General features: G+C 44.3%; 1 protein-coding gene across 3 annotated transcripts in view; it reads left to right on the top strand.

Moving 5' to 3' along the window:
* The window catches only part of LOC311231319 (SWI/SNF-related matrix-associated actin-dependent regulator of chromatin subfamily E member 1-like), a 55,032-nt gene that overhangs the window by 24,022 nt on the left and 11,202 nt on the right, over window positions 1–19,808 (top strand). For all 3 annotated transcript variants that reach the window (XM_084317865.1, XM_084317866.1, XM_084317864.1), the window contains 4 exons: window positions 2,382–2,553; window positions 15,739–15,911; window positions 16,074–16,175; window positions 16,681–16,945. In XM_084317865.1, the coding sequence (XP_084173991.1) occupies window positions 2,382–2,553; window positions 15,739–15,911; window positions 16,074–16,175; window positions 16,681–16,945 (712 nt within the window). The remainder of the gene's footprint in view (window positions 1–2,381; window positions 2,554–15,738; window positions 15,912–16,073; window positions 16,176–16,680; window positions 16,946–19,808) is intronic.

Raw genomic sequence — 19,808 nt, 5'->3', positions numbered from 1 at the left:
CAAAAGAAAAGAGGCCTAGAAGCACTGAAATAGGATTTCACCCATCTAATGAACACACTAGACTAGACAAATATCAAGATGTATCCATCAGTGGACCAATTGCATGCTTTTGCAGAGGACAAGAAGCCTTCAGTCGACTCCTTCAGACATTAAGCACCCCCCACAGCCCAAATGGAATGAAAAAGAATATATATATATTAGGGCTGTCAGTTTATCGCGTTAATTAGATTAATTAATTACACACACATTATCGCGTTATGAAAATTAACTCAAAATTAATTACAAAAAAAAAGATTTTATTTTATCTTTTTTTATTATTTAATTTTTTTTTTATCTCATTCATTCCATAAGAACGTAGAATACACATTACAGACTTTTTTTTATATGGTCCATTTGCATGTTCTTGGTATCTGATTCTAGGGACATCTATGGATCTCAGGGAATGTATTCCCAGTGTCAGAAATACTGTGTCTGTTACTAGGCTCGAGTAAATTGTAATGAACCAAATGAGAATATCAATAAAAAATTTTTTTTTATCTTTGACTGTGAATAACACTATGCTCAAATTGACCAGACCTGAAAAATCTAAGCAAATTAATAGATGGAAGATGATTAAACAGAAGGTTTTGTAGATACAGTACTGAATTCTGCCATCCGGACACATGCAATTTGAAATATGATTATAGAATATAGAATATCAGGCATAAAATGGTTATGCAATTAAAATGCAATTAATTAGATTAATTAATTACAAATCCTGTAATTAATTAGATTAATTTTTTTAATCGCCTGACGGCACTAATATATATATATTATTACATTTTTTTATTTATTTTTTTTGTCGACTAATAGTCGACTAAAGGCAAATTTTGGCCAATCATAGTCGACTATCCAAATCCTTATTCGGGGACAGCCCTAATATATATATACACACTACTGTGAGAAAATAATAATCACACACAAAGGGATAATGGCTTATAGCAGACTTAATGATTTTAGAATATTCCAGATAATGAAATTAAATGTTTATATCATCAACTATCCAGTTAGTATTTATACTGTAACGTTTGGCTACTTTAAATAATTGAATGTAGAGAGAGAGCGAGAGAGGGCGAGAACTCGCGAGAGAGCCAGCCCCCCCCCCCCCCCTCGGGTTTTGTTCTAGGTTTGCATTTTGAGCGTCTAAGCTGCCGTAGGTGATGATGTCACACTCGAATGTCAACACAGGAAGAGTTGAACAGACGGAGATGGGAACTGGATGCCCGATATAAAGAAACGAATAACCAATAAATATGAAGTTATCAAAAAGAGGATATGGAGAGGGCTTCAGCGTTCTTGGTTTTGTTTCGGTAGGTGCTCTTTGGATTAAATCCGGGGTAGGATTCGTTATAAAAAAGTTGAGATCCAAGGCAGCTCTACAAGTTTTAAAATGCCTTTATTTTATGGCTCACATTATTTAGAGAATTTAAAATAATAATAATAATAATAATAATAATAATAATAATAATAATAATAATAATAATAATAATAATAATAATAATAATAATAATAATAATAACAATAATCAACACCCTGATGAAGGCCCTGTGTAGTCCGAAACATGTCGGTTTATTTTAAATTCTCTAAATAATGTGAGCCATAAAATAAAGGCATTTTAAAACTTGTAGAGCTGCCTTGGATCTCAACTTTTTTATAAATATGAAGTTATGTTTAAACCTCTGTTGTCAAGCGTCGTCAATATAACCCACCCCCTTTCCTCACGAATGGAACTAGTGTTGTGGAGTCCACTTTGAGCGTTTCCAGGGTTAGCAGCTAACGCTAGTTAGCTTAGCCTAGTCATGGGATAACTTAGTTAGCAGCTAACGTTAGCCCATTGCTCGCGTCAATTAAATTGCATGTCATTAAAGGTCCGCCCTAGTCTGTGTCTAATGAAATTACAATTGCATGTAATTTAAGGTCCGCACTGGTCTGTGTCTATAATGAAATGAGAGGACAGCTCTGCGCTAAAGCAAGTCTCATCTCAGCCGCGACGTGACAACATATACTCGATGTTCACGATATAGTAATTTACAACATCTCATGTAGAACAAGCCGCGATACATCGAGTATACTCGATATATCGCCCAGCCCTAACGTAAAGTACAAGTAGCTTGAAATTGTACTTAAGTACAGTACTTGAGTAAAAGTACTTAGTTACTTTCCACCACTGGTTGCGGGTCTCCAGCCACCCTTCCTTCCCTTTCTGTAACAACCTGAGTAACCTCTTCTCTCCCCCATCTCGTCGTAGTCGAATAGCACTGAGAGGGATCACATCATGTTATGTCTGCCCGGGGGCCTCTCTCTGTTTCCCCCTGTTATGCCTGTCGTCTCTCCCGCTGTAGATTGAGTATACCGAGAGCATGAAGGTCTATCACAACTCGCCGGCGTACTTGGCCTACGTTAACGCCAAGAGTCGCGCCGAAGCCGCGCTGGAGGAGGAGAGTCGCCAGCGGCAGTCCAGACTGGATAAGGGCGAGCCTTATATGAGCATTCAGCCCGCTGATGACCCGGACGGTAAGGCCCCCTTTAACCCCGTATTTACACTCCAGTGTCATTACCCTCGTTTTTTAGTACTTTCCTCTTTTATTGCCGTTTCAGCCTAGTTAGCCGCAACAAAGGGCTTTGTGTGATTATTACATGTTAGAGGTTTTTCATTGGCACTTTCAAGGAATGAGGTACACACACACACACACACACACACACACACACACACACACACGCACCATGTTGGAACACACATCAAAAGTAGACTTTTGAGTTACACCCACCTCAAGGAAACGATCCTTGTCTGGGGTTTAGCAAGGTTAAATAGATGATAACGATATGCAGGAAAGCCGTTGATAATAAAACCCATTGCTATATATTTATAAGCGGCCCATGAAAGCGTCCTTTTGTAGTGTCCTGGTGGGAAATGTGCTCGACGTACTGCTGCGTGCACAACAACGATTAAACTAGATCTGCTCCTCCAGTCGCTGGGAGATTGAGAGATTGGAGCGAGAGGAAGCTGAAGGGAAAATACCAGCGGTTCCCACTTTTGGCTCATTCCTTTCTTTGCGCCTCGGTTTTGCATTATCCATTTCCCATGGCATGGATTTATAGCCATAATATGGGTTATATGCCGTATTTGCTATCGCGTTCCGCTCTGAGCCTTATGAGATATACTATCTCCTATGATACCTAATGTATCTCCCACGAACAAAAAATACATGCACCACACCTGTATGGGGCTCCGCCCCCATGGTGGCACCGCCCATATAGCAGTGACTCTGGTCACCACACATCCTTCCTCTATTTTCGTCCCAGCGTACTTGGATGCGTGCACCGTACGATAACTAGTAGGATGAAAAGATCAGAGTCATAATGTTGGAAGCTTACCAGAGGTTGCTGGCCCCTGGCATCTTCGACGCATGTTTTCGGCGACATGACGGGCCTGTGTTGATGTTCCTCGTTTGATGACAGCACATCGAGGTTCAGCTGTACAAGACTGGCTGTCGGGCCAGCTTGTACTCAGGTAGGCCCTGTGTCTTCAGGCATGGGTATTAGTGTTAGTAATGCTGGTTTGTTTTGTTAACACAACCTTGTTGTGTGTTGGCGCCGGGGGCAGGATGGTTTGGTGAACGTTCTCTGCAGGGAACGGTTTCCAAGCTGTCTTGGGCGTGCTGCTAAAACATCTAATGCTATGCTACATGCTATCGCTAATGCCGCATGCTATTACTACTGCTAATTGCTATGCTGTTTTAATGTCTCCGCCGTGAGATGTTGTGACTCTCCCTCCTCTTGCCCGGTTCATCAATGAAGGTCAGTCGGTAGCTGTTGTGGTTTTTTTTGCTGAGTCCTATTTACCTTTTTCGGGTAAATGGGTTGACAACAGGGTAGGCCGTGGCTAGGTTGCCTAGCCAGGTATTTTACCTTGTGTTCCGGCGGGGTTTGTTGAACGGTGTTCCCATCTGGGTTGGCGTCGGGTAGTGGGGCTATGGGTCCAGCCGACATGGTAAACATGTTGCGTGTCTGTGCACAGGCAATTGTTGTCTTGGGTCCCACATCGCCTGGCGCTAGGCTGCAGTAGTATAAGGGCAGGGCCGCCTGGGAGAAATGTGAGGCCCTGTGCGTTTTTAGACGCGAGGCCCCCCACCTCCTGGGGCGGCCCTGTGTAGGGGGCTATTGTTTCGTTTTGTCACTCTGCTATGAGAAGGTCTGTCTTGCTACAGTTTTCTCTCTTCTCAACCATTCATACTGACGGTCAATCGGTATACTGGGGGAGTAGTGCGGGGGGGGGGCTTTGTTTACCTTTTTTGGTAAATGGGCTAAACTAGGGCTGGTGTCCTGTTGTGAATATTTTGAATGAAGGCGGGACTGGTCCGTCTCCCCTTAACTTTGTGTGTATGGGTTTGCTCATTCTACAGTATTTTGTGGTTTAGCTCTTTTATTCATTTAACCCTTTCATGGTGCACACCACAGTGGAGGGTGCTGTTTGCAATCACCACTGTGGCTCCGTGTTAACATCAGTCCTTTGTTTTTGATATATTGAAACAATGCCCCGCCCGGCCGACACCATGGGTGGGTCGGCCTGGCGAGTGGCTGGTGGGCTGTTAAGGCTTGTACCGCCACGGTATGGAATTGGCAACGATTAGAACTGTGTTCGAATTGCTGTTTTTTTCTATTAGAAAAATGGTGTCTGGTGGAGGGGCCTTGAGGGCCAGCCGACGTCGACACATCGCGCGAGGTTGTTGACGTTATTAGCTTTGACCCAGCCGCAAGCTATAACCGCTCAGGGTTCCCCTCTCCGCAGGGGATTTTGGTCTTCTGCTGGAGCGCGGGCGGTATTGTCCTAGGCCTTACACCGCCTCACACCGCGCAGCCAGAAGAAGAGAGAGCACGGCCTCGTCAGCGGCGATGACGGGGCCCTCGACAGGCGGCCATGTTTTTCCCCCGCCAGAGGTATCCTGGGCGTCGATTCGACAGGTGTCCACAAGGCCGACAGCCTTGGCGGCCGAGGGATCGGCCATGTAGGATGGGTTCGGCTTGAACAAACAAGCCGTCACCGTCCTGCCGCGAGCAGCCCGCTCTCCGATCGCTCCCTTCCCCAACACCAGCGGAAGAAGTGGGCTCTGATTGTTTCCTTTGGCTGCGGGCCGCGTGCCTTCGTTGATGCGCGGGCGGCCCCCCTTTTCGCTTCTCATGGGGACAGGGGCTGACACCCAGTTTATGGCTGAGCCTGGGTCTGTCCGTGAGAATGTTGTGCTGTCAAGCGGCTCCCACACCTTGATCTGTGTTGGTTGAGCCTGGTGTTACGTCTGTCAACTTAAGTGTTGTCAGCAGGGGGGCTCGAAACCTTTTGAGGCACACAGTGCGGGTTTCCCTGGCCTCGCCTTCGCCAGGCCTGGTATCATGTTGGTGCCTCCCACTCCTGAAATATTGGCAAGTGGTCGCAGCTCACATGATTTGGGGTGGTAGTAATATCACTGCAGGGCTACGGTGTGTAGGAACCCATGGGGGCCTTACACCTTGCATGTCCGGCTGCAGAACAACTCCTTCAGCATGTTCTGGAGGGGTGTTCAGTGGGGAGGCTTTTTTCATCGGAAGCCCCCCGTATCAGACCGGCCCTTTCTGTCGGGGTTCCCCCTTGGGTGCGATTGCCTCGTGGGTGGTGTCAGGGTCAGGTGTTCCGACACGGAACGCGCTCCTCGCACGGTTCCAGGTTTGGCTACGCACAGCGGGGGGACCGGGCCAACTATCTACAGTTCCTAGCGGACCTGCGCCACGTGACGGCGGGTGCGTTGGGAGTGTCGTCACATATGACTACGGCAGTATCATATGTCGAGGTGGATGGAGAGAACGCTGAGGCGGGGACTTGTGTTTACACAACCCCACCCGTTTTCAGGTTTGGTACAGACCCTATTGTCGGGGTCTCCAGCTGTGACAGCTCTGGTCAACGAGATCCAATCTCTGTGGACGAAGCAAGCCATCGTCGTGGCGTTCTCCTCCCGGTGTTCTCTGCCCGAGAAGTCGGGAGGGAGGGGTGTAAGACCCAGGCTGGACCTGTCCCATGGGAAGGTTCAGCATTTTTTGGATCGTCTCCTACCTGTTGAACACTGTCAGGTGGGGGTCTGGTTCTCCTCCATAGACCTGTAGGATGCGTATGCGCATCCCCGATCTTCCATCCTAGGGCTTACCTACGCTTCCTTTGCAGGGTTAGCGTATGAGTACCAGAGGCTGCCGTTCGGTTTTCTCTGGCTCCCCGCATCTTCACCAAGTGCGTGGAGGCCGCACTGGGGCCTCTGCGTCGTCCGGGGTTACGGAGTGTTCTGCCCTGATGACGTTCTGGTCCTTCGCGGTCAAGGTGGATCGTCAGGTCTCTACCAGTCAGGTCTCTACCAGCCTGGGGTTGCTGTAGACTGGATGTGGAGTATTCCTCTTCCCAGTCAACGGTTGGAGGGCTATGGGCATCCATCTCGGAGCGTGTTGTCAACACGCTCGGGAGGTTCCGTCCTAGGACGGTTACGGCGCTGTCTCACGTCGCGTTTTCACCGACGCCTCCCTCGCTGGTGATGCGTCGGGCCAACGCAGTAGGGGGCAGCTGGCAAACCATGCTGCCCGGTCTGCGCTACGTTCAATGTGTTGGTGTTGAAAGCGGTCCTTCTGGTCCACAAATGGTGTTGATCAGGACGGACGATACGACGTCAGTGTCGTGTATCGACAGACGGGGAGGAGTACGCTCCCCCTGTCTGCACCAGGCGGCGGGCGGCTGGCTATGGGCGTTCCCCATCTGCGCGGCCTGAGGGCTCCCCACATCCCCGGCAGGGAGAATGTGGGTGCAGGTGTACTGTCGCGGGGCGGCCCTCATCCTGACGGGTGAGGATTGCGTCTGGACATGGCCAGGCAGGTCTGGGACCGATGCCGTGCCGCCAGGGATTCTTCCCCATACATCTGTTAGGTCAGTTGTTGGGACGGGTACGTTGAGGGGCGCAGGTTCTTGATCCTGATGGTGTTACCATCTGGAATGCGCATGCTCCCTCCACTGTCGCGCTTACGCGGGCAGATGACGTATGTTCCAAGTGTGGTGTAAGGCGGGGGGCCGGGACTCAGTCTCCTGCCCCCTGGATGCTGTCCTTAGTTACCTCCAGTCTCTCCTTGATAGACTGTCGGCTTCGACGGTGAGGGTATATGCAGCAGCTATATCCTCCTATCATGAGGGGTTTGAGGGGATGTCTTGTTCAGCCACCCTCTTGTGAAGCGTTTCCTGCTTGGCGCTCGACGCGGTAAGCCGGTGCAACGCTCCTTGGCTCCGACTTGGGATCTTCAATTGGTCCTCGGTCGGTTGTCCTTGGCCCCGTTTGAGCCGCTCGAGCAGGCGCCGTTGGGACAGCTGTCCTTCAAGACCGCGTTCCTTCTGGCTGTCACTTCCGCTAAACGCGTAGGTGAGCTCTGTGCTCTCTCGGTACGTCCAGAGTGCCTGTCTTTTCGGACCGATTGCGGTGTCACTCTGCGACCTAATCCTGCTTTCGTGCCTAAGAATATCCGGAGTTCCTTCCGCTCCCGGGATATTGTGGTTCAGGCGTTTCGTCCTCCTCCTCACACTAGTGAGTTAGATGCGGGCCTTCACCTGTCATGTCCAGTCCGTGCTTGGGGATTTACCTCAGCCGTACTCAGGATTTCAGGGTTACCGACCAGCTTTTTGTCTGTTACGGTGGGGCTCGTGCTGGTAAGGCACTGTCGGGGCAGCGCCTGTCCCATTGGTTGTGCGAGGGTTTTACCCTCTGCTACACGTTGGCTGGGCAGGATCCCCCTGGGGGCATCAGGGCGCACTCCACTCGTGGGGTGGCTGCCTCTGCCGCTCTCCTGGGTGGGGCCTCGGTGGAGGACATCTGTGCTGCAGCTTCATGGTCCTCCCCGGGCCCCTTTGTAAGGTTTTACCTCATGGACATGACCGGGGGTTTTGTCTCCCAGGCGGTTCTGGGGTCTGTGGCCTTTCCTGCTTCCCGTCCTTGGTCGGGTAGCAGGAGTGTATGGGTATGGGCCACAGTGTGTTGAGTCACACGTGGTTCCGCCTGTACGGTGTGTTCAAGGGGTTCTAGTTTCCCTCTTGTTCGCATTTCAGGTGGAGTTGACTGCGCCTCCCCTTCGTTAGGGAGGATGGGGTGACAGGGCTCCCCGCACCCCTTGATGTGGGCTTACGGGTCCTCAGCGGGTACATTTGTCGGGCTTCGCGTCCGCTCTTCCCCATATCTCATAAGGCTCAGAGCGGAACGCGATAGCAAATACGGCATATAACGGTAGGTTATGTAGATAACCTAGTTATATTAGTATTGGCTGAGCGTTCCGCTCTGCGCGGCCCTGAGTTCCCTCTTGAGGAATCTTTTCCTGGGACGGGTTTTTTGGCGAGGAAGGATGTGTGGTGACCAGAGTCACTGCTATATGGGCGGTGCCACCATGGGGGCGGAGCCCCATACAGGTGTGGTGCATGTATTTTTTGTTCGTGGGAGATACATTAGGTATCATAGGAGATAGTATATCTCATAAGGCTCAGAGCGGAACGCTCAGCCAATACTAATATAACTAGGTTATCTACATAACCTACCGTTAATGTCTTTTTTAATAAAAGATAATGTTTTATTTATTTTTTTTACATTTAGGCTCATTTCCTTCCATTTCCCCATTACTTGGGATATGTATTTATGAAGTGTCGCTTGTTAGTCATAATAACCAGGGAGTTGCCCGTAAGCGGAGCAGTTTTCAGTTAATAAACAATGAACATTTATTAGCTCAGCTAATAAATTCCAGCACAAACGGTATTGTTCCTGCCAAGTTAATTTAATCAAATTATACTTGTCAAGGGGAACAGAGGCATTTTAACCCTTTCACTACCACACTACCAAAGGGTTAACCCTTTCACAGCGACACTACAGAAAGTTAATCCTTTCACTACATCGTCTGTAGTGTGGTAGTGAAAGGGTTAACTTTCTGTAGTGTGGTAGTGAAATGGTTATTGGCACAAAAAAAGGACACTATCCATTTCACACTGATGCATTAACGCTTTGGGGTCACGGATTTCACATACATGGGTTTGAGTGAGTGAGAGATCCAGTGAGCAGCTGAAAGCAATACAAGCTTCAATTCAATATTGAATGACAGGCTGTGCACCGATTAATGGCATAGGTTACTACGTAGTGGAGAATAGATTAACATGAGTGGAAACCTCAACACAGGTATTCTGCTTTTAAAATGAGAAAGGGCTGGAACATTGATTTTCTGCTCTTGGTTAACAACACAATGGGCGGAAAACACAAAGGGTTTGCGCAGCTTTTTCTGAAGCAAAGCCGGTGCATATCGCTCTCAAAGGATGCACAGCGGCTGAAACGAGGTGGCCCATGCATTCCGTAAGCATTGCGTCCGGTGCAATTGGCATGTCCCCTTTCTATGTAAATGAGCCTCTTCACAGGTGATCATGGCAGCAGTATCAGCGTGACCGCGAAAGAATATTTCGAAGGAGAATATCACTCTGGATGAAATCAAGGATGATATTGAGCAGCTACCCAGAGATCCCATGCAATCATATTTATTATTTAAATATTGTTATTTAACATTGTTGTCGACGTTATGCTCCAGAATAAACTCTATTTATTTATTCCAAGTTGGTTTCCCACTTCAGTTTGAAAGTTGTGTCTTTGTTATTTTTTTCTTTTCTATATAAGCGACAATTAAATGGGATATAAATTAAATTAAATATAGCACAATATAATATAGTACAATAGAATAGAGTACAATTATAAGTGATGAAGCTGTCTTCTTTTAACACTGTCGGCTTCCCCAATGTCGTGGGCGCGATTGACTGCACTCACATTGCAATTGTACCACCCGGCGAAAATGAGCAAGTTTTTCGAAATAGGAAACATACCTATTCCATCAATATCCAGGTGGTGTGTAACGCCAGTAATTTAATTACTAATGTGGTTGCCAAGTTCCCTGGGTCAGTGCACAACAGCTATCTTTCGGAACGGCAGTCTATACCGAACGATGCAAGCCATATGGATGGCAATACCTGGTTACTGGGTTAGAAAGTATTTTTCATAAAATGTTTGTGCTGTAATATTCATTGCAAATGTAGGAGAAAGTATGCGCTTTTGTATCATAGGTGACAGCGGATACCAACTCCAGCCATGGCTGATGACTCCATGTGTGTAACCCAACGAATGTGGGAGAGGCAGCAATGCAGCATACAACCGGGCTCACATCAGAACGTGCGGTGTGATCGAGCGCACATTTGGCTGCGCTTTAGATGCCTCAATCGCACTGGAGGGGCAATGCTTTACAGTCCCCAAAAAGTGTGCCAGATAATTCAAAATTTATTTATAAGGCCCGACAACACACGTTAATGTCCCCATGGGCCGTACAGGTCTTCTTTAAACAAGTCAAGAAGAAAACAACAATAAGTCAAGAACAGAACAAGAACACCATAAGGTCCAAACATTTTTAGATGAACAATTGTGGTTTAAGTTTAAGTTTATTTGGATCCCCATTAGCCACAGCAGTGCTATTCTTCCTGGGGTCCATAACACGTAAGAAATACAGTTACAGACTGTCAGGCATATGTCAGACAATTAAAACAACAATAAATACTCTTAATCAATTCATAATACAATACAACATTACATACTCCTAATCAATTCATAATACAATACAACAATACCTACTCATAATTAATTCATAATACAATACAGCATAATATACTATTTAGCTTTTACATACATTTATCTATGTTCATATCAACCAATTATACAATAATATTACTATATATTATTATTATTATTATTATTATTATTATTATTATTATTATTATTATTATTATTATTATTATTATTATTATTATTATTATTATTATTATTATTATTATTATTATTATTATTATTATTATATTATTATTATTTATTATTATACAGGCTTAGGTTATAATCACAATAAAGGGGTGGTGTAATATAAAATGAAATATGAACTAAGTTAAGCACAATAGAATATAATATAATTATGCAATCGAATATAGGCCATGGCTTTACAACTTAATAAAGCTATTTTCAAGTCTTATTGGACAAAATAAATACAAATAAAATATGAATTAATGTTCTAAATAATACCTCTTCTGTATTAGAAAATCCAGCTTTCAAAAATATATCTTTGTATCTTTTCAATGTAATGTAAATTATAAAACAGTAACCTCACAAAGATATGCATAACTTGCAATTAGTGTTCCAAACGAATTTATTACACACGTAATCCTTAGAATGATTGTATTATAAGCATCTTATATCATCATAAATCAAACCAAAACATAATTTTATTTTGTTTTTTTTTGTTTTAAAAAAATTTCTTTATCTCTGTATAGTTGCATACTTCAATCAATTCAGTCAACTTTGCCATCAAACTCTCGCCTCGCACAGCTTTAATGTGTCTCGACCGGGACGGTAAATTGGGAATTTTCTCTGCAGTTAATCTGTAATGTACATTTTCGCTTTGGCATATTGTGAGCAGAATCAATGCCGGTGTTCTGCCGAATTCGGCTGCTTTCTTGAAAAATGCTGCCGTAGTGCGAATCGATAGCCGCGTCTGCCGATTTCTGCTGTTTTGTCGAATAGATTCCTGGGGTAGCGTATTTCAATAGACCAATATCTCTATCAAAATAATACTCTCACTACAGAATCATTTTATATTACCTCACTACTCACTCCATGTATACTGTATGCATATGGGGAGCATATTTTTATACTCTATCATAAAATTTGTATGTAAGATTTCTGGGGTAGCGTATTTCAATAGACCAATATCTCTATCAAAATAATGCTCCCACTACAGAATCATTGGAGAGGAGTGGAACTCCTTGAAGAGTTTTCTTCCATCCTCTTTGGATTTGATCGCTCTTCTGCTTCCAAAGAAGAGCTCTCCTTCTGCAGTGAACAACTATAATCATTAACACTTTCAGTGCCCAGCAGGGGGCGCACATTTAGTGCTTGATTGCCCACCATCCGCTTCAATGTTAACGTTAATATCGCCTAATCTATGTTTTAAATTATGGCTATGTGTCTAATCTGCCCGTCGCCCATCAATGACTCATTTTCCAGTCAACATTGTCGAAGCGGATTGTTTTTTTATCGGTTCATTTCCGTTTTATAGCATTTTGAAAAGCCCTCGTATTCAAGAAGAAAAAAAAAGATTCTCTGATAAACGCCCTGTGCTGTAATATTCTAGAATGTTGTAATTTTTCGGCCTATTTATGAATCGTTTTCAAATAAACGCTAGACCATCGATAGTAGGGATGCCCCGATCGATCGGCCACCGATCGTTATCGGCCGATAATCAGTATAAATATGCGATCGGGGAATTCCGATAATTAGTCATATTCGCCGATCGCGGAAACTGATCAAGTGGATATCTCACTCGCTTGTCTCAGACGCACAGGACCTGCAAACTCCTCCTCCCTAGCCCCGCCCGTACCCGTGTAGAGTTTGTAAACACAGAGGAGGCGGACCTCCTCTGCTGAGTCTAGATAGTGCATTCGACCTGAGCTAACGTTAGCTACCTAGCTATCGTTACTGTTTAAACAAAATTACCCAGTCAACTATTCACTTTTAGTAGGCATTGTCTAACGGTATTTAGCCGGCTAGCTACTGATAGCTCCGGATATCAACAAATGCCCCAGGAAGTCCAGTAGCCCATGTTGATATCTCCGTTAGCTTGCGTTAGCTTGCGTTAGCTTGCGTTAGCTGACGTTAGTTCACGGTTCAAAACGAAATGTCCGATTGAACTAAATAGTTGTCTTAACGTCATCTAGCCGGCTAGCAGTAGCTACAGACAGCTCCTGATATCAATGTCTTATAACATTGATTGAATGCGTATTCGAGCTGAGGGCTTGCTGAATGTGAAATGACCAAAGCATAACGTTACCAATAGGGTCCCGCTGCAGCGCCGGAGAATCCTTTTTGGAGCTAGGGCTACTAGAGTACACACAGACAGTGGAGCTGTTTGCAGATAGCAAGCATTTTGACTTGTTGCGTGGTGGCGATGTCTCGCAGATAATACAAGTACAAGTCTAATTATATAATATATATATTTCATAAAAAAAAAAAAAAAAAAAAGAATCGGCCGATATGGCTCACGACGATCGGTGATCGGTATCGGTGGCAAAAAACGTGATCGGGGCATATATGTGTACGCATGCACGCTGGTGCCGCTCGCTGAAAATCGATTCTCCTGGTTCCTGACCGCTCGCACAGTCAAACAGCCTGGGGGACATATGGGAAAAGCTTATATCTCCATGAAAACGGATCTGATCATCCCAAGACTGGTCAAATTGATTCCTTACCTGAGATCATATGGTATCCAAATGGATTAGTCCAATTCCTGATCGCCATTCCGAAAATCGATCCTTTTATTGATCCAATGCTACATACTGTAAAGACATATTACACGCTGTCCTGAGGGTCCAGAATGAATCTGATCGGCTCCGGTTACATGCGTGAGAAGTAAAATGTGGATTCCAGAGTTTTTTTTTCTCATCAATTTTCATTGAGTCCAATCCAAAAGGGTGCATTACCATCTGGGAGACGATAGGGGGCGCTTTTTTCACATCTGAGCGCCTGGTGGGGCAGGCTTACCAACGGTAGACTCGGTTGATGAAATATGAATTCAGATCGCTAATAAAATAAAAAAAAAAAATATTCTCGTGATGGGCTGATAACCAGAGAAATCTCGTTATGGGCATTCAATGTGTTAAAGAGTTATCTTACCAAGACACTAGCTACATTTTAAATGCATTTTAGATACTCACCTTTTAGTTTGAATTTGGAGGCATACCTTCTTAGGTAAAATTTTGGGGATTTATCATACCCGTCAGGGTATATTCTCAGTAAAAGAATGTGACCAGCTCAGTCCACCTATTCTCCATTGCTATACAGACCAGGGATAACACACAAGTGATGTTTGATGCATAAAAAATCAAGATAAAACACTCTACTCACGCCTATATCTTTTGACAGCTGGGTGCTGAATCCTAAAAGTAGTAGTTGATCATTCGAAAGAAAGACTAGGAAAGCACTCTAAAATGTACTATTTTAATTGCCACGCGACAATGACATAATGGCAATAACTAATACATTAATTTATATTTTACAGTGATTAGACGCATCAGATGCGATTAAATAGAATGGCACTGGTAGTAGGCCTATTCATAACAAACAGCTTGCGCCAGGTGCTATGTATAGTATAATATGCGCTTGCGCTGGTTAGACTCACTAGGGGGCTATGTAACGTACATTACTTGCAGTGCATTATTAGTGCATGGTTGGGGATTAATGACAAAAGCAATAATGATTAATATATAAAAATTATTTATTGAAATGCGGGACATTGAAATGTTTAAGATATTGCTCACCATCAACAAGACTTTCGTCAGCAAGGTAGCATAATATTGTTGGGTGAAAAAACTTTGAAAACGATTGTAGGTCATGCGCAAGCACAATTCTGGTGTTCAGCAAAATTCGGCAGAACACCAGTCCAATTAAAACTCTTGACTTGACTTGAGTCCGATCTGTTATGCTTCCTCCTCTGTTTGTGTGTGAGCGTAGTAGAGCCAATTTAAGAATATGCATAATGGTCCCGCGGAAAACAATGATATTATCTGCCGAATGCTCCGCGAGCAGATCAGGAACAATAATGGGCGTGTCAACGCTGGTATCATCCGCGCAATGTCCGTTTAGTGGATAGCTCGCAAACACGGAGCAGAATCCGCGGGTGCGATTAGGTTTGCGCAATCCATTCTTTGTGGATTCCGCCCAATGACTTTATACAGAAATAAATGCTTTGGTCCTGCTGGACGTTCTGTATATTATGAGATATCAGTGTCCTCTACTAATGTCTCATAATCTACATAATGTTATTATGAACTGGTGTTGTTCTGGACCATAGATTATACAACTGTAGTGTTGTTCTGGACCATAGATTATACAACTCTAGTGTTGTTCTGGACCATAGATTATACAACTGTAGTGGTGTTCTGGACCATAGATTATACAACTGTAGTGTTGTTCTGGACCATAGATTATACAACTCTGGTAGTCTGGTGTTGTGCTGAACCATAGATTATACAACTGTAGTGTTGTTTTGGACCATAGATTATACAACTGTAGTGTTGTTCTGGACCATAGATTATACAACTCTGGTGTTGTTCTGAACCATAGATTATACAACTGTAGTGTTGTTCTGGACCATAGATTATACAACTCTGGTGTTGTTCTGAACCATAGATTATACAACTGTAGTGTTGTTCTGGACCATAGATTATACAACTCTGGTGTTGTTCTGGACCATAGATTATACAACTCTGGTGTTGTTCTGGACCATAGATTATACTACTAGTGTTGTTCTGGACCATAGATTATACTACTGTAGTGTTGTTCTGGACCATATATTATACAACTAGTGTTGTTCTGGACCATAGATTATACAACTAGTGTTGTTCTGGACCATAGATTATACAACTAGTGTTGTTCTGGACCATAGATTATACTACTCTGGTGTTGTTCTGAATCATAGATTATATAGATTTAGATTATAGATTTCATCTGAAGTCTCCGATAGTCCTTTCTTGATGGAAACGTTCCAGCATGTGTCCATCAACAGTCACAAAGAGCCAAATGTCTTTTTGTCTCTCAGATTATGACGACGGATTCTCCACGAAGCACTCTGCCGGGGCTCGTTTCCAGCGCAATCACCGCTTGATCAGCGACATCCTCAGCGAGAGCGTCGTGCCCGACGTGCGCTCGGTCGTAACCACGGCACGCATGCAGGTCCTCAAGCGCCAAGTCCAGTCTCTGATGGTGCACCAGGTATGTCCAAAGTCTGGCCTCGAGGTCCTCTTGTTATCTAAGCATAATATGGCATAGTATACTGACTTCCTGGTCTTGTTTTTGAAGATAAGAAGTGAACTCGATGATGAGTGACCACGAAAAGCTCATGAGACTCTTTTACATGTCTGTGTTGCGTCACAGAGGAAACTGGAGGCGGAGTTGCTTCAGATTGAAGACCGGCACCAGGACAAGAAAAGGAAATTTATTGATGCCACAGAGTCTTTCACAAATGAGCTCAAAAGGGTACGGCATGGTTTCCATTGGGGTTGTGTCCTAACTGCCATGGCGTAAATTGCATGCAAGTTTCATGTACTTGAGTTTAACGGGGGGATCACGTGACCGCGCTAGTTCTGCTTTACAGGCATCATTAGCCGTAGAATCGTTAAAATGTTTTAGATTCAATGCAGTTAATCTCAACCGAACCAATCTGACACAACACTCTTATCCTTGAATGCATTGTCTACTGTATGCAGCTGGTGGCGCCATTTCTCCTTTTCAAAATGTTATACTTTTCTCCAATGTACATAAAAAGCATGAAAGGAATAAGTGAACAATCTTAATGAACATGTTCTTAATCACATGATGCTGTGCACTCACTTATAAGTTATATATACATATATAACAGTTGTGTAAATACATGATGAGAATTGATCAGTTGAATCATTGGAAGTCACGGCTGTCCCTATCAAATAAACTAAACTACAACTACTGTGGAGACACATCACTGTCCCGTACTGTCGACACCCAGCTGTGCTGCATGAAAGTGGAGGTGGACATGGAGAAGATCTCCACGGAGATCGCAGCGGCCGAGGAGGCGTCCCGCAAGCGGATGGCGGAGCGAGAGAAGGAGACGGGCGAGCAAGGGGCGCGGGAGGCCCCCACCTGCGTCCTGGCGGAGGAGGAGAAGCACATTTGCGCGACGCACGGCGGCACCAAACCCCCGAGCGACGCCGCACCAGAAAGCAGTGGCAAGGAGGGCGAGGAGACAGAATCCAACCCGGTGGACCCTGCAGGTAAAAGCACCACAAGCCTCGCGGTTTGGCAGTGGTGGAAGAAGTACACAGTTCCTTTACTTAAGTAAAAGTAGAAATACCCAGACAAATGAGTACTCTGGTAAAAAGCAAAAGTCCTCCATTCAAAATTCTACTTAAGTAAAAGTAGAAAAGTTTTTGCTATTGACTATACTTAAGTATCTACAGTAAAAGTATGCATTCTACATGACGTTTGTGTATTCGAGTGCTTGGGAGCAGTGTTCAAATTATGTGGGGGCCAATAGGGGCTCAGCCCCCATAGATAGAGTCTGAGCCCCCATAGTCAACAATACCTGTGGGGGTCTCTCAAAAAATGTATATTAAATTTTTTTTATGTTACCTAAATAAATTGTTAATAGATAATATTTGTCTTTTCAGTTTTTAAAATAACAGAGTAATTAATGTTGTGGAATAAGCTGCGTTTCACCTCCAAGTCGCTATGTGTCGCCCATGAGCGTGTCTAACGCTACTCATTTGGTGAAGAAGAAGCAGCCAGCTTAACGTTATGTAACGTTAAACAGTAGGCTGCCCTGTGCCCATGGTCCTCATGTCCTGCAACTGCGACTCAAGTAAAAAGTAAACAGTGCCGCCAAACAAAAATGCTTAACCCGCCACAAGGCTGTACAAGGCTGGACAGCTTCGTCTTTATAAAAAGGCCAAAGACTAGTCAAAGACTTTGACTAATGCTGTTAGCGCAGCAGCTAGCAGCGCTACTGGTTGACAGTGCTAGTAGTGTTAGCCCTGCTCCTGTGCTGCTCAACCACCACAATGCTGGGGACAGAGTCAGTGGACCTTTTGGAAAACTAAATACAGCTATTTGCCATGGAGGTAAATGATGCTGTTAAGTGCCATACAACTATTTATTTTCCATTCGATTTTTTTGTTAGTTTTTGATTTATAATATAATGGAACGTAGACCAAATGCGTCCACAATTTTATAGGATTCTAGCACATTTTCATAACAATAGCTGTAACTGAGGGGTACAATTCCCTGACTGTATTGATAAGTATGGTATCATTAAACCACTACCGCTTTATGTACTTTAATTACTGGCCATACAGTACATGATATATAAATATAATGAACACTTCCCACAATGAATCGGTTCCACACAAAGTGATAATTAAGTATTTATTGCAGCAAAAGGTACATAATATACTTCTCTGTATCTTACTTTGGATGCGCTTATAAGGCAAAGGAATATGCGTAGGCAAATCAATAATGAATGTCCATTCTCTGGTTACGCAGGAGGTAATTATACAACCTGAATCTTAGGGAATTATATCTATGGTACACTAGTAATATATAGCGGGAGATACTGGAAGGGGTCCCCCCGGTTGTAAGCCAGCAGGGGTAGAGGATCTGTCGGTAGTAGAGAGTCTGGTCAACGATGACTAAGGAGACTCCAAGTACAGGAGACGGTGCAATAGTCTCTTGATCCACAGACGAATACAGCTGTTCTCCGTAGACTGTAGCTCCACAGTGAAGAAAGCTAGCCGGCCTCAGGCTCTCTGAGGCGCCGACTCGACCTGGCTCCTCACAGGGTAAATCCCACATGTGTAGGCGTCGGCGATTCTCCGCTCCATAAATCACAGGACCAAAGCAAATATAATCCAGCCGCAAAGGGCTATGTAGTCGTCGGGTAGATTAATCCAGTGTACATGTCCACACGGTTCTCGTCTCGGTCTCCTCGGGTGAAAGCGCCATGAAAGCAGCCCAGCCTGGATAAGCACTCTAGCTGGTACGAGGAAGCGTTGGTGATGCTGGTCACTGTAGAACTTTAGCCGCACGATACACTATACACAAATAGACTATTACTGACTTAATAGAAATATGTCGCACTCGACGGTATAGCGCCAAACTCTGACAATTCAGTTATTAATTCGCACGCGGTCTCAATGCTCTATTTGGGGCCAAACAGGCCATACTTCACCGCACGTTGTATCGTGGGTGAGGCTTCAACTTATTGGGTAACTCTGACTTCTGACTAAGTGCTTCTGTATTCACCTGCGCCATATTTATATGCACGGCGAACAATCTAGTGCCAATCTCATTTCTGTCTCGTATCCCTGGGCAAGGCCGGGCATGTCCAGACATGTCGTGACGGTGGCTTTGAACCTGACTCTGGAGGCGCGGCTCTGGCGCCTGTGGACCGCTGTCCAATAGGAGAATGAAATATTATGGTCTGTGTAACTAGGCTAAAGGGATATTCCGTGTATATGTACAAGGAATATACAAGGGATATCAAACGATATACAAATACTATGCAATATATATCAATCAATAAATATATATATTCGGTTTAATCTGATCCTTTGTAACAATAGCGAATATTACCGTTTTCATTGAGGTTTCTTACAAATTAACGATGCTTTATGTTGTCCTTTATATGCCGATTATCATTAAAATCTTAAATTGTACCATATGTCCCCCTTTAGACAACATATGTAACGCTACCAGTGCACTTTTGTTAAAGGGGCTATGCACTGCTATTCCTAGCACTATTTGGGCAACTTTACACAATTCCTGTTAGTCTATTGAAGACATTTGTAATTTTTTTTTCAAAAAAATTCATTGTTTTATATTTCTAATCAAGTACTCGAAACCATCATTTTTCAGCCTCGAGAAATCAAGCTGTTATGGCCTGGCTCCGCCCATAAGCACTTTGAGTGACAGTCAGACCACAGTCTGCACTGGTAGAGGGAGGGAGGGAGGGGGGGGGAAGAGAGAGAGAGTTCAGTTCAGTTCAGAGTTTTTATTTGCCACATGGAATAATACAATCATAGTTTCTTCATTAAAAAATCATAAATAGTCATTCCATGGACAAAAGGAGCAGGAAGAAGA

This window comes from Notolepis coatsorum (assembly GCF_963971535.1).
Source record: "Notolepis coatsorum genome assembly, chromosome: 7".
In the NCBI taxonomy this organism is placed as follows: Eukaryota; Metazoa; Chordata; class Actinopteri; order Aulopiformes; family Paralepididae; genus Notolepis; species Notolepis coatsorum.
This window is presented reverse-complemented; position numbering and strand designations above follow the sequence as displayed.